The following is a 16,221-nucleotide window of genomic DNA, read 5'->3' as shown; positions in this document are numbered from 1 at the left end:
AGGAGCTTAGGTAGCAAACATTATTTCAATTGTAATTTATCCTTGGAGCAAGCCAGGTGGATAATTAAGGCTCGGGCTGGTTTATTGTATTTAGGTACTTCTCCGCCATACCACCATGATAATACCGAAGAAGTTTGTCTCTTATGTAATGACCTAATACTTGATCGAATGTACCATATATTGGTAGTTGGTAGACTGAGTGAGGTCAGACTAAAATATTTTAGGAATATGTCTGTTTCGGCTCATTCTAACTCCTTTCTGTCCCTCAATATATGCTAACCGCATCGCACGCATCGACCTCGGCAGTTGTCGTGCTTACGACAACTTCCGACTGCTCATTGCTCTGTTTAGTCCCCTCTCGGAGTCTCTCTTCGTCGTTTACCGCAGTCTGTTCGTAACGTTTGTTCTCTGGCACTCGTACGGAAGTGTTTTCCGTTTTCCGCTATTCTCGCTACACCGCACGTTCACCGCAACTGTACGAGTGTCCAGTTTTCTACTCTTTCTGTTACACCGCAATTTCAAGTGTTATCCCGTGTTCACTTCTATTCGTTACACCGCATGTTCACGGGTACGCAGTTTTCCGCTATTCTCGTTACACCGCATGTTCACCGCTATAAAGAATATTAACGCCTATTTGGCCTTCAATCAGCTCGCTTTAGTCAAGAGGACATAATCTACGCTCATAAAGGTATCTGTGGCCAGGGGGTGGGGGAGTCGACTCTCTTTTCCCTTTGGGGTTTCCATTTCCTTAGAGCTTTGTCACGCCAGTGTCCACATCTTGGAAGGTAAGCTTTATTATTTCATTTTATTTGTATAATTTCATTTGATTGCCCGCATTAAGAACTACACCCTATTCTATACAGTCCACTTACCGCGTTTGTTTGCAAAGACCAAACAATGTCTATAACAAATGTGGAAATATTAGAAATATTAACTGGTTCTGATTGGCCTCGGTTAGCACAATATTGTAAAGCAATAAGTATACATGGTTCTAGTATTAGTCAAATTACATAGAAGAAATAAATGTTAGATTTATAGGGTGATCCTTTACTTTCTGAAAAAGGTTATTATTAATTATTTACAAATGTTTTTGTGAAAATTTATTTACCTAAATTTTTTAATTTTCTGTTTTCTTAGTTAGATCAATAATTTAAACAAACAAAAAAATTAATTAATTCATTTGTATAACCACTCCGCCAACGGTCTTTGAGCATGGCAGTTGTCTTTATAATTTATTTTGCATACCCAGAAATGTATTTTATTTATATTTTTATTTTAATAAATAAATACTATATAATAAAACAAAAAAATGTATACAAGGAGTTTAACGAAAAATGTTTGAACCGTTGGGGAAGAAATATCAAAACTGAAACCAAAACAGAGTAGTACTTCGGTTGGCTCATTTTGTCAACAACTTTATTATAGATGTACTGATATCACTTAAAATGATATCAAATTTGAATATTTTGTGATTTTTCGTTATTGAATTGAATGCAGCATTTGCGATTTTCCATATTTGATTCATATAACTTCATATCATGAGACCTAATTGGTAATTGGACGTTAAGACCCGCCTGAAGAAAAAGGCGATTACTTTACTTTTACTAAGATGTTTATTATATCTCTATTAGAAAGCGTTGAACATAATGGGTATAATGTAAGCAACTTTTCTAGAATAGGTGGTCGAAGAAGTACCATCTGTCTACACTACAAACCCAGTCGAAGTTGCTTCCAAAGTAAGGAATAAAAAATTAGAAGTTGGAGGATTGGTACTTCTAAAGCAGGGGTGGCCAACCCAATTGATCTTGTGGGCCACTTTGGAAATTCATTATAAGCCTGCGGGCGCTTATAAAATTATATGAATATCTATTAGATTGAACCCAATACAAAAAATTATATTTATTTGTAAAAACAGAAGCAACTTAATGAAACAAAAACAGTATTACATTTCTTTGTTACAAAACACTACCCTACAAATAAAAATATACTGATGGACAAAATTAGCGCACCACTCAGTTTTTGTTTAGTTAAAATTAAATAAATTATTTTCCGCTTTTGTTTTGGACGTACATCACTTGTCTAAAGCGATTTAGGGAGACAAGAGGTCATTCAAGAAGAGATGTACAGCAGAGAGAGAGAGACGATAGGTACATCCGGCACCTGGCATTACGAAACAGGAGCTTAACGAGAAATAAGATAAATAGTCTCATAAGGCAAGCCCAAAATGTTTCCATCTTCAGTAGGACTGTTAGAAGACTTAATGAAAGTAACCTTAGAGCCAGACATCCTGCTCGTGGCCCTCTCCTTACCACAGTTCACAAAATGAGCAGGCTTCAGTTTGCACGTGAACATGTGAATTGGACTAAGACAACTGGAAGAGAGTTCTCTTTACAGATGAGGTGAGAGTAGGCCTAAATTCTCCAGATGGCCGTAGTTACAAATGGCTTATTTTTTCAGTCAACAATATTTTGAAAGTCCAAAATTTGCACACATTGGAAATAATAAAAAAAATAAGGGTGGTGCGTTAATTTTGTCCATCAGTGTATTTAAACAAATTTTGTAAAAATTAGAATGCGTATCGTGAGCCATAAAATTATCCAAGGCGGGCCGTGGGTTGGCTACCCCTGTTTTTAGGGCAAAAGCTCTAAAATGGCCTTGAGAAGAATAGTTGGCGAGCATCCAGTTCTGGTATCGTCACCTTTATTCCCACCATAAAAATGTCAACGGGTACTTTCGAGAGTCCAATAAGCAAAGTGTGTCCTAAAACTCCACAAGTCCAAGTTTGCTTCTAGTACCTGGAGTTGTGAATGGTTTGTTCCCCAATGTTTTTTCAAGGCGGCAGGGATGTTGAAGCCTGTATGAGTGTTACCATCATAGATTTTTATGGTAAATTTTATATCTCATTAATTACATACGCAATAAGTTTTATATTGTGTTACAGAATTATTGTAATTTTTAAATTTTAAAATACAGTCAAAAAACACTTACAACTCGAATATAAGGACCATCTCGTCATCATCTTCGAAAGCATCATGTAGATTGATAAGTTTCGGATGGTGCAACTGGTTCATAATATCAATCTCCTTTCTGATTAGTTCTTTCTCCATTGGATGGGAAACTGGTATAAATTTGGCTGCAAATATGTTACCTGTTCTTCTTTCTCTGCAACGATGTACCACACCGAACGCGCCAGTACCAATTTCCTCTAATATATCGTACAGATCATACACAGAAGCTGTCTTGATATCTACTGGTTGTGGCACGTATTTCGAATATATATCGAATACTGAAAAAACAAAATAGAGAGAAACAACTTTATTTTATGATATAAATGACGGTAAAATGAATGGTCGACATAAATAAGGACATTAAAGTCTGAGACCAAAGGTAAGTAAATAAAAATATCGCCATGGCCAAATATAATTAAGATAAATTTACAATTCTTACGATGTTAAAACTGAAGTTAAAGTAACAATAAATAAAAGAATTTAAACAAAAATTTCATGGGCAGCAGCAGTCTCTCTACAACATAAACATAACTATTTACAAGTAAAGAAATGCCTATTTTTTAAGTCGGTATTTGCGTCCCACTCCCGATCAGGTCTCGTAGACGGAGTCACATAGCAAAGATACTTGACTAAAACTCTTTGCATTAACCATTTCATAAAATCCAAGGTCTACCGGGAATCGAAGCCAGTACCATAATACATGTTAGCTTTCCATAACTATCTACAAACGCATGTATTCTAGTTATGAAGCAGATTTTCGAGAGGAACCATGATTACGGATTCAGCCGAAATCTCTGGACCTTGAGATACTTCTTTATCTCCGTCAGTACGTCGTGAGTGAGCTTGGGAATCGCAAATATTACAACAAATCAAATATCCAACAAAACAAACTTGCAATAAATAAGCTATCTAATTTAAATAATGTAAAGGTAAGATCCAATTTTGTGTAGAAATAGTGAAGCTGGTGACAATCTTAAAGGAAAGAGGCATATTTCGAATTTGAAATTGTGGCTTACAGCATAATGAAATTGCCGACATGATAACAAAAGAGGCTCTAAGCACTGGAGACAAAATATTCCATAAATTACCATGTACTGTCAGAGCATTTATTACCAAAAGCGTGTTTAATAAATGGCAAACTGAATATAGAATTTATAAGAAGACTGTAATTTTATGTGATCCGAACTCTTAAAATTCGGATCATTAAACCAACTATTTAAATTGGTGTCATCACCCGGGTTCGAAGTTTTAGAGAGAGCAATATTCTCTCTGACATAAGGAGGGTGTTCTGGCTGGCGGGGAAAGGCATCATTTACGGAAAGTGTTTTCTTCAAACCCTGGCCATGGACGCCGCTCCATTCCACTTTAACTGTTTATTATCTCCATCACCACACTGCTCATCTAAAGCACCGTAACACCATATGGCCCCCTCAATAATCTTCCAAATTTTGGGAGTTATGCAACTGAATTCTATTGGAAATACGATTATACTCGTATAATCACAGAGAGATTTGTAAATTTGTCTATCTGCTCAGTGTCAAGAAATTGTAATACTAATTAACTAACTAATTGTATAAGGGTTGATCGTCAAAAACTGCACGAAAAAGCGTAACGTTGAAAAACACCCAACTCTGACAATTATTTTTTCTTTTTCTATAAAAGATAAAATTCCCAATTTTTTTTAAAAGTATAAGTCAAATCCTCCTTTATGACTGTAATTTTATTGAAACAACATAGATTAAATAGATTTCGAGAAAAACGTTGCTGAAAATGGGCAAAAACGGCATTTTCAGAAAATGTTCTTGTTCTTCTTCTTGTTACCTTTTTTTGTAAACAACGTAGCGCCTAAACGCGTGACCAATTTTCATGAATGAGGTGTCATTCGATTCGAAATTTTATGTAGATGTGCCTTTTGGGGGTCACAACGCTGTACATCGAATGGGAGAGGAGTCAGCCCCATATATGTGGAGCCCCCTCCAAAATTATTATTACAAATAACTCTTTAAATCTTTGCCCGATTTCGTTAAAATTTGGCAGGGTGAAAGGATTAGGGCTCCCCTAAGTAACATTAAAGCGACGTTCTGCTCTTACACCTACTAAGGGGAAGTTTTTCAAACATTTCAAGTTATCGTCGCGTGAACCGATTTTCGTGAATGAAGTATCATTAGGTTCAAAAAGTGATGTAGATTTGCACTATTAGAGGTCTCAACGCTGTGTATCTTTAGTACATACAGGTCTGGCCCTCTCTAAAACAATTATTACTAACCTTTCTACAATGCTTAGTCCGATTTTGCTAAAATTTAGCACGAAGAAGCGGTTAAAGCTTCTCTACGTGACTCTAACATGCCATCATGCTCTTACACCTACTAAGAGGAAGTTCTGCAATCGTTCAAATTATCGACGTACAAACTGATTTAAATGGATAAATTGTCTTTCAATTTGAAATTTTAGATTCAGTATATACGTAGGAGAGGAGTTTGCCCCCACTTAAATAAAGCCCACTTTTAAACGGTTGTTATTAATAACTCTGTAAATCTTCGCCCGTCTTTGAACAAATTAGGCAAGAAGAATTTAGAATGTGTGACATTTAAGTGTCATCCTGCTCTTACACCTACTAAGGGAAAGTATTAGCAATCATGCCGTATTCGCAGTATTCTCTTTGCCCGTTTACGGATAAGAAGTGTAATTGCAAATCATTTTTATTTCCCCTCTTAAGAAGTTATTGTGATCACAGCTTGTTTTCTCTTACATCCCTTAAGTGGAAGTAGTGTTATTAAAATTTATCTTTTTTCTTTTATTAGAAGGTATTGGTAATTGCAATTTTCTTTCTTTATCCCTCTTAATGGGTTGTAATTATTCTTCACTTAATTCTACATCATTTCTCCACTCTCCATCTTCTTCCCACCAACATGTTATCATTCCTCCTTAACATGTGTCAGTTTTTTTTCAAACTAATTATTCCCGATGCCCATATATTTAAAAAACCATTGGATGTATAAATTTGTTCTAACCAAAGAACAAACAGAAAAATCTATCCAAAAGGTACAAAAATCTCCTTAACAAAAAATTACAGTTTTAAAAGTTAAGTATAAGGGTTGATTAAACGGCAAAAGGTACACAAATCAGCAAGTTCCCAACATTTCATTCATACTTCTAGTATCATATTAGACGGTTAGTCAGTGAGTGTGTAAGCAGTCGGTAAGCAGTTGAGTTAAGTAGAGTTTTGTTAGTGCAGTCGAGTCTAGTGCAATTCATTGCAGTGCGGACCAGTAGTCGGTCGATGAACAGTTTTTGTTGGGTACTTCTGTAGTAAGGGTGTAACAGTAAACTGTTGTGACTGTAGGGAAAAGTAAATGTAGTAAGTAGTAATAGTTGCTAATAAATGTTAATAATGCTAATAATGTTACTGTACTAATAAATACGGTTTGTTTCAAGTTTAGCGAGTTTTATTCTTTACGAACCCACTTATTAATAACTAGTGGCAGTCACTAGTTGTAGGTGAAGTTTTTCAAAAAAATAGAAAGATAGAGGAAAAACTTTACAATATCAAAATATTACTCTAGTAATCTGGCCTAACACGAATTACATTGTTTCGAATAAATAACTAAAGAAGCATCCTTTACATTATTTATAATTTCCATGATTGTTGAGACACGATTTGAAACTGACTTACCATATTGATCGTAGTCCTTTATTGTGTCTTCGCATTTGCCTCTGATCTTCTTACCTGTTGAGTCCACTGTAAACAGAAAACTATATCTGTAGCTCTACACTAATACAATCACAACTGTAAACAAATGTTTACTGCAAAAATATGCTAATTTCTCTTACTGCAATATTAAAATTATATTGTTCAACTATCTTTAAACTTCGCATTTAATATTGTCAAAAGAGGGTGAACATCACCAAATCACTAAATCTCCAATTTTTGCATTGGAGTTCACTTCTTTCTTCTGTCCCATTATGGCCTCAATAAACTTTGTTCTTTTAGGAGATGCTTTTGCGTTACCCATGTTCCATAAAGAAGTTTTACAAATAAGTTTCCCAAACGGATTTCAATTTTTTCGTTTAGGCAAGCAAAATGACCAAATATTTTCATTACCAAAGGTAGTGAAAGTAGAAAGTGCTCTAAGAAGTTAATGCTTTTACTGCAGATGACATAAATCTCAGTCATAGTTTTGACATGCCACAGAGAGGTTTTATATTAGGAAAAGATCTGGAATTCATGCGGTCTGACATTCCAAACCCAGTAATCTCTTTATCCAGATTTTGCAAAACTGATACAAGAAATATTTTTAACCATCACCCAGGTCCCACAACCAATAACGAAAATAAAATACTTTTCGAAGCAGATTTTTGGATTTGAATTTCGTGGATTGTCAGACAATAATTTCCCAATATTTTCTTACTATAAAATCTATTTAGTCTCCAAATTTCATGTCCAAAACGGAGACCAACCTAGTGCATTGAAAGCACCTTCTTGGTTACTGACAAAGCAGTTAACGTCTTCTTAAGAACATTTCCACTATCGATTCTCCTACATATTTCACCCTTTGCATCAAGAAACAAATGATACTTGCTGCTCTTGCAGAAAAAGAAAGTGAGACTGCATTTTAAAATTTAAAGAGATTGTTAAAGGATTTCTTCTGAGGTTTATTTTATTACATAGATGATGTAGAGGAAGGAAGAACATGATTTACCTTCATACTGCTTCTTCTTGACAACTTTCTTGTCACTATCCTTGGTTTTAATGATTTCTGTTTCTTCACTAGGTAAACTACGGCCGTAGACATTTTCTGCGAACACTCTGAATGAGTATTCATGTCCTGGTGATAATCCACTGATAGCCATAGCTGTAAATCTGTCAAACAGGAGTAAATAAATCACAAGGTGAATGGGTCAGCAGTGAATGTATCAGTAAAAATCGTATTCTTTAAATATATATCTAATGATTAATAAATATTAGAATATCTAGAATAATTTGGCAGATTTATGCCAGGAATAGGGGATAAAAAGTATTTATTAATGCCTTGAGGTTCTAGACGCCCATGCACATAAACATTTTCATGAATATAATAGATTTTCCAGAACATAAATCCAATTAATTTTTTTATATACCTCCCAATGAAAGTAATAGTTCAATATTTCTTTAATTATCATTCTAGCTATAAGGATGGCAGGAATATAGAGTACTGATCCATCAATTAGTTGTAGTTTATGTAAATAGTTGTATATAGTATAGGGATGAATGAGTGAAGCGAATGTATTTATAAGTAAGAATGGAGAGTGAGTGATATTCTAGTGATAAGCACCTAGACGATGCTGGCTGAATGGCGAAAGCCAATGCCAAAAAAAAAAAAAAAAAAAAAATTATCATTCTAACTTTTACAACAATCAGTAATGCCGTTTTACAGAAAATTCCAAACCTTTAAAAGTCCTTTTAAAATAATTGTATTTTTTATTGAAAAAGAGAAAAACATGGCTAAACTTGGGTGTTTTTCAACATTACGCTTTTTCGTGCAGTTCTTGGCGATCAACCCTTTTAAAACGGCCTACCGGACGGTTTTAATTCACTCTTTATAAATAATCGCATGGTTTAGTGAATTAGATGTTCATTTCAAATTGAAATTCTCTATCTAATTTGTTACCTAGTGTGTCCAACTCTTATCCAACTTGTCATCGGATTTTCTCTCTTTTCGACGAGGTAATTAGTGACATTACTTCCACCATCCCATACTGGGGGCTGCCAGCATAAAGCAAGTGAATCTGTGCCAACATTTGAGACAGTTGGGAATCTTGGAGGATCAGGATGATCTGAAATCAGCGCAAAACAATTCCTTAAAGTACAATGAAATATAAGATAAAACAAATTATAAATTCAAAACCGTCAAAGATAAATGAAAAACGTGTAAAAAAAGATGTATTTGGCCGATTGAAACAACGTACCACTTATCTGTATGTTAATATTGGCTGAGTCTATTCCTTGGTCATTTTCGGCCACCACTCTGTACACACCACTGTCCAGTTTGCTGCCATCTCTAATTGTAAGAATTGCATGACGTTCCTAAACAAATTAAATTTCAACTTAAGGAATTTATTAAACAGAGACAATTTTTTTTAAATACCAAGCAAGCAATCCTATTACTTTCTTTTGATCCTAGTAATTTGTTCATTCTCGAATTGTTTGTAACAAGTGGAATTCTTTTCGAGCAGTTTGTCGGATTACAGTTTTCTCAGGAAATACACGTTTGGGATTCCTCGAGTCAGAAAATGGTTTTAGAAAATGAATTACAGTCAGAACTTACATGAGGCCCAGAATGATTGGGTTTAGGTATTGCAAATATTAAAATATAGCTGAAGCTTATAATTTTAAATTGCCTAATGTAACAACAATTCCAATTTTTATATTTAAATTAAGCCAAGCCACGCTTTGATTTTTCTTTGCCTTTTGTTTGCGATATTCAGCATTTATTAGCTTTTTCTTTAATCGAACTGAATTCGAGTAAAATATTTTGACCTTGAGTGGTACTTTATTGGGAATGGGAGGATTGATCTTTAAAAATTGTAGAAAAAGTTGGGGATTTTCAATACTCTATTTTGATTCGAGAAATGAAGTTACCTTAACTTCAACAGCATAATGTCCACCAGACTCTATGTGTTCCACTCCACGGCACCAAGTAATCTTCGGTTTAGGATGGCCAGTAAATGGTATTTTCATGATAACATTTTCACCTTTGTTGAAGAAGGCCAAACTCTGGAATCTCGGTGGTACGTTCAGTTTTGGTGGACCTAAAAACATGCAAATTTTTTTAATGTAAGATTATTCCTCAGGGTCTACGGTGAAAACCAATGCAGAAAAAAAAGTTGTTTTTTTAAATTTGTACTATATTTATATGCTCAATTTATATGAGCATCAGTATGCACAAAAAGCATATTTTAAAGCTACAGCGGCCAAACGTTAAGTTCTTTAAATCAAACATTGTATACTTTAAGAACACTACATTCTACGAACAGATGCAAAAATCTAAAAGTTTTACAATTGATGATGAGTTCGGCTCTTGTGGATTTGACACCTCCCTTATTCACCGCTCTGCACACATATTCATCTGCATCCACTCCATACACATTATTGATAATCAGTGTGTGAGTGTCATGCTCTGAAAACATGAAATGTCTGGCTCCGGGAGTTATGTTATGAGCGCCCTTATACCTAAAACATATCAGAATACCAAACATAATATAATATTATTATATAAAATAGTAGTACAAATTGCTTTGATACCCAAGGTGTTGCTGTTATTTTATTGAAGTTACTTACTTATTTGCTTACTTAAAGAGCGTTATTTTGTGCATGAAGAGCACTGTACTCGGCCTTTTTGTTTACTTATGTTTTCTAATTTTTTATTAGACTTAACAGCTAACCATTAAAAACTTTATTAAAGGAGGAAGAATTTTTTTTTTTTCTTAAAACTTTTGTTGGCATTTATTCAAATTTCACCAGTATAGTTGCACAGATTTATATTCACACGAAACTTTTCTGGATCCCATTGGGGGAAATACAGGTAGATACAGGGTCTGCAGCGTTATTGATTTGTGCAAGTGTGATTGCTAAGAACAGTAAACCAAACTATATACAGGGCGAACCAGCAACTAATGTCCATAGGCCTACTGTGTGTAGTACATCTGAAATGGAGTTCAATGACGTATTGGCCAACCTCATATTTTTTACTGTTCTTGAGTGACGTCACTGTATACAGGGTGTCCGGGCTAAGTTGTCCACTCCCTTTTTCTCGGTAATTATTGATGATGGAAAAAAAGAGTAAAACTTTCTTAATTTAATTAAGATTAATTTTATTTTCCAGTGTACGGAGGAAGATTGAGGCTGTTTGGAAAATGACTTATGTTTCGAAATTGTATCAATTTTTAGAAAATTTATCTATCTTTCTAACCGTGGCATCAGAATCGAAATCAGACTAAAACTTCCTGAGCAAAAACATTTTTATTGCAAAAAAAAAGTAATGATTTAAAAAAAAAAATTAAAGTGACGTCACTCAAGAACAGTGGAAAATTTGAAGTTGGCCAATAAGTCATTGAACTCCATTTCAGATGTACTACACACAGTAGGCCTATGGACATTAGTTGCTGGTTCGCTCTGTATATAGTTATGAAGAGATTAGCTGAGTGGTTAGCGTAAACGGTTTCCCAACGCGGAGATCCCAGGATCGAATCCAGCAGCGAACCTATTTTTTTTCCTAGGAGCTCACTGTTCGTGGATGAACGGAGTTGTCTGTAACAAGAGAACACTGTTCGGAGGCCGGCAGTTCACTGGAAAAAGCTCTGGGCGCCAATGATCTCAGATGTTGACGTACCTTTAAAAAAACAAAATATAAAAAAACAATAATAATAAAAAAATAATATTACCATGTAATAGTTGGTTTAGGATTTCCAGTAATGACACATTGGAACTGCGCATTGTGATTTTGAATTGCATAAGCATTACGCAGTGGTTTAACAATCTCTGGAGAAGTTGCAGCTGAAACAAAAAATAGTATTTTTAATTTCGCATATAATTTAACGGATGTGGTGATTTCTTAAAACTGAATGTTATGTTGAGATGATGTATCAAACGGATGAAGAAAAATTGGAACCTTCTTGATTTTGCAAAATACAAATGAATGTAATAAGAACAACATGAATTAAATTTTCTGAATGAGAATACAGAATAATTAATAAAAATTTCTTTATAATTTACAAATCTAGTGTTTAATTTCACTAAAGCAAAACTCTTATTGAAAAATATAATGAAAATGTAAAAATTGCATAATAATCTTACCTAATGGATCTTTAATCTTAACAGACTTTGAGGCAGTTGTTGGTATACTTAACCCAGCATCATTTTGAGCGAAAACTCTGAACTCATATTCACGTCCTTCAATTAGATTCGATATGTTCAACTGTGTTGGTAAGCAAATAGCGATATTAACTCTCTGCCAAGTGTCACTGTTGGCTTCACGTTTGTCCACCCAGTAACCGTGAATACGAGAGCCACCATCTGATAGTGGCTTGTCCCACGAAAGATTTACAAAGTCTCCACCAACTTCTGTCACAACGGGCACACCAGGACTTGAAGGAACATCTATAAAAAAAGGTGGATTATTATTTTGATCTGACAAATATATTTCGTTCAACCTTACAGCATTACAAGCAAGCTATCTTGGTATATTCTAAAAAATATGCTTTTGTAGCATTAGTAGGTGAAAATCTGCAGTGGTTGGTGATCACTACTTCAACCATCTGCATATCTCACAATCTATTTTTTTCACTAAACACAGAGATAGTATTATCTATAACATAAAATAACACATAATGTATTCAAGTTTTTAACGAGTTTATATCCCATTTACAGGGGTCGCAGGTGATCTGGAATTGAGATTATAAGGACACCACTGGAGAAATGTTCTGATTTTCTCTAAGCTTAACCACATTCTAATTTGAATGCTTCTCTTATACATCTTCTTAATAGTGTTATACTCGGCCATGAAATTAGGTTTCTCTCAATATTTATTGTTTGCCTGTTGCAGTGCAAGTTGTTGAAATTAATCGTCTGTGTACAAGAATCAAGTCCTGTGCTTCCAAAACTGCTCCTGGCCTATAGCTGAACCTAAGGAAAATATCTACACAAGCCAAATCTAGGACAAAAATTCAGAACCGTCTTAAATAAAAATAATAGAAATTCGAATTATAAATGGAAATAGCCTAAGCTACTTTTCCATAAGGAGTAACTTCTTTTTAATCACAATAAGGAACCCAGCCGTTGCCTGAGAAAAATCGACGAAAATCAGTGAAACATCTCACTATTAGTTCAGCATTTTAGATAAGATGAACGAATTCTGCTATAAAGAAAACTACTGTACACGACTTGAAGCTAGTCGTAGCGTGCATAGAGGCTTAAAAAAACATAGTTAATATAGTAAGCCTATTTTGGCTTATGTATAACTTTTTATTTATATTTCAGAGCAAACTTACCAAATGGTGCCTTTGCCTTAATAGGATTAGTGCCCTCAAGAGGCGGTCCCACTCCGTTGTCATTAACTGCCATAACTCTGAACAGATACTCATTCCCTTCAGTAAGTCCCTGGCAGGTGAATGTGGTATCTCGGCAAAGTGAGTTGATGGTGAGCCAATGTGTGGAGTTAACATCACGGCGTTCAACTACATAATGTGTGACATTGAGACCACCGTCAAATGTTGGTGCTTTCCAGTTCAGTGTGCAGGTATGTTTAGTGATTTCAGATACATCGAGTGGTCCGTTTGGTGGCCCAGGTAGTCCTGATGACATTCAAATTAAATTATTAACAAAAAGATCTTGCTAAGGTCATTAGAAGGAAATTTATTTAAACATAAAATACCTGTAACATATGCCGTAAAACTACCGGAGGCACTTCCACTCTTATTCTTAATTGTCAGCGTGTATTCGCCAGCATCGTCATCTTTAATGTCCCGAAAGAAGAGTACCACGTAATCATCAAAAACAACATATTTAATATGATCCGACTGAGATACTTCCCTGCCATCTTTTGTCAAAGATGCGTCCATCGGCTGATCGCCGCCGTAGAATATCTTTGTCTTCATATTATCGTTCTTAGGCAGATAAAGTGCGGACGGTATTCTGTCGATTCTTGGTGGAGCTAGAACACACAATGGAATGTTATAAATTAGTATCACAGCTTGTTACTTAGTACTTAGACAATAGCAGGAAAAAATAAGAAAAAACTGGTGTGAAATACGCAAACACTTCTCTTCACGCATTTTTAAAGTACTAAAATGACACATGGTTCAAACTTCACACAAAATTAAATTTATAATCTGAAGAAGAATCAGTCACTGTTTTTTAAAATTTAAATATCCACCTCACCTTTCTAGTTTGGTATGATCCAACGAATACTTCTCTTCAACTATCAAGCTATTTATTCTTTTTTCAATTATTTTCCATTAGATGCTCTAAATAAATATGTCTGTTTCTCATTTTTATTTTTCTTAGTTATTTATTCTGTCACGTTTCCAGAATTCATAAATTTTGTCACAAATGCCCAGAAGCTCCTGATGAAGAGCACGAATAGTACCCGAAAGAAGAGAACCCTCTTCTTTTTTTTTTTTCATCTTTCCTCTGGTAATTCAAGACTTATCCATTTATGTTCCAGGTGAACATTTAAACTTTCTGTGCCGATAGATTTGAGTTTCAAAACGCAAACCAATATCTACAAACCGTTTTTTAAAACCACCAGAAAGAGGACACGAAAAATGTGAAATACTACACAAAAATATACTTACTTCCAACTTTGATGTGCGAGGTAGTCAATGCGTGTCCAACAACATTGTAGGCTTCACAGGTGTAATCACCTTCGTCTATATCTGAAACCTCAGTGAAATGAAGTTTGAAAGTTCCTTGTGCGGTTTCAGCTCTAAAACGGGCGCCCAATGTAATTTCCCGACCATTTCTGAGCCATCTTGCCTGTGGAATTGGGTTACCAGTGGCTCGGCAGGTCAGAGTGTATGGTTGACCGAAAGGTACCACCTGTTGAAATTAAAATTCAACTTAAGTACTCTTTTAGCACAATAGTTTTTCAATTTTAAAAGCTAAGTAAGCTGAATATTAACAGACCTGATTGAAGAGAGGCGTTAAGAATTCAGGTTTCTCTCCACCTTCGGTTTCGCAGATCTTGACTGGTGTAGTGGAAGCGCTGGGCTCGCTTCTTCCCACAGCATTCACAGCGATCACCCGAAATTCATAATCAGCATGTTCAACTAAATTGATGACGGTAAACTTAGTTTCGACTACATTGTAGTCATTAGTCTTCACCCAAGAAGAAGTGCCAATTTCTCTCTTCTCAATAATATAACCAGTTATCTTAGAGCCACCATCAGAAGTTGGTGGTTCCCATTTCAGATCTACATAACTCTTTCCAACCTACAATATAGTTTTAAAATTTCAATTTATTCATCATTTTTAAATTATTAGTTTGTATAGTTTTTCCGTAAAGGGGCGGGGTTTTCATGTAATGGTCATTAAGCATGGATTTGTAAGTGGGAGACACCAAGTTCGATAGCACGAGAAGCTACTATTCATAGTTGGAAAATATTAGTAGTACCCCCCCGTCATCGTCTCCTAAATGGTACTTGTACGTTAAGCCCCGCATGAAAAATAGATAATTTGTTTACTTTACTTAGTTGTTTGAAGGAATAGTAATAAAAGCCATAGTCTTTTATCTTTGATAAAAGTACTCAAGGAAAATTGAAAGATTATAATTATTTTTAATAATATAGAAGTGATGTAAAGTAAGAGAAAGAGGTAGGAAACTCTGGCACACCAGCACTCACCCATTCACTCTTAAACTGGCATACTCTTGATCACACATTCTGTAGATATCACTTTCTAGAGAGCTTCGTTAGATGTTTTGGATCTGGATATAATCCAAAATGGGATAAGTAATTTCCTCCACTTTTTTTAGACATTGAAATTGAATAAATAAATGGTTCATAATTCTGAACAAAGAATGTATAATTACTAGGCAAGAAAAAATAAAAAGGCGGTGAGTGTATAATTATATTAGGATATTTAGTTTATGTAGATATATTTACTGATGTACTGTCATTTAATACATATGTTGCACCACATTCAAGCTGTTACCTCTTGCCTCTTTACCATTAGAAAATCTAGCTTAGCGATGAAAGCATTATCTTGAAAGAATTACCTTGACGACAGAAGGTGTTCCTGGTGGAGACGGAATTTTCATTTTGCCTTTAAGATGGAATGGAGGCGAGTTACTGCTAGGTTTGCTGAATCCAGCTGCATTCTTTGCTCGCACTCTAAATTCATAGGTATGTCCTGGTGCCAGACCGTACACTATGTAAGTACAATCTTTCACTAGATAGTCATGTACCGACCTCCACTGAGCATCATCAGTGTTATCCCTAAAAATATAAAATATTAAAATTACTTTTACCATTCCGAATTAGTGCTTGGAGCTGTTCTCAAAAACAGTTTAAAAAAAATTGAAATCTAAGAAATCGATTCCGTTCAATCACTTTTCTTATAATTTGGAATTCTAGCAATACATTGAATATCACTTTATAATTGCATACAGGAGGCAGATATGTATATTGTACTAAAAATATAGCCAATTTTTTTCTTATAAGAGTTTAAAAGAAATAG

The 16,221-nt window shown here is 34.8% G+C and overlaps 1 protein-coding gene across 50 annotated transcripts in view; it reads right to left on the bottom strand.

Moving 5' to 3' along the window:
- The window catches only part of bt (projectin protein bent), a 227,451-nt gene that overhangs the window by 31,983 nt on the left and 179,247 nt on the right, over positions 1–16,221 (bottom strand). For all 50 annotated transcript variants that reach the window (XM_074134324.1, XM_074134274.1, XM_074134273.1 and 47 more), the window contains 14 exons: positions 15,761–15,980; positions 14,671–14,976; positions 14,340–14,583; positions 13,418–13,696; positions 13,035–13,337; positions 11,842–12,144; positions 11,430–11,541; positions 10,046–10,218; positions 9,628–9,797; positions 8,955–9,072; positions 8,657–8,822; positions 7,709–7,869; positions 6,682–6,747; positions 2,989–3,286 (listed from right to left, as the gene is read on the bottom strand). In XM_074134324.1, coding sequence (XP_073990425.1) covers positions 2,989–3,286; positions 6,682–6,747; positions 7,709–7,869; positions 8,657–8,822; positions 8,955–9,072; positions 9,628–9,797; positions 10,046–10,218; positions 11,430–11,541; positions 11,842–12,144; positions 13,035–13,337; positions 13,418–13,696; positions 14,340–14,583; positions 14,671–14,976; positions 15,761–15,980 — 2,919 coding nt within the window. The remainder of the gene's footprint in view (positions 1–2,988; positions 3,287–6,681; positions 6,748–7,708; positions 7,870–8,656; positions 8,823–8,954; positions 9,073–9,627; positions 9,798–10,045; positions 10,219–11,429; positions 11,542–11,841; positions 12,145–13,034; positions 13,338–13,417; positions 13,697–14,339; positions 14,584–14,670; positions 14,977–15,760; positions 15,981–16,221) is intronic.

Source organism: Rhodnius prolixus, unplaced genomic scaffold (genome assembly GCF_049639745.1).
Source record: "Rhodnius prolixus isolate KJV_2025 unplaced genomic scaffold, Rpr scaffold_16, whole genome shotgun sequence".
Classification (NCBI taxonomy): domain Eukaryota; kingdom Metazoa; phylum Arthropoda; class Insecta; order Hemiptera; family Reduviidae; genus Rhodnius; species Rhodnius prolixus.
The sequence above is the reverse complement of the archived record's forward strand: the minus strand, read 5'-3'. Positions and strand labels throughout refer to the sequence as shown.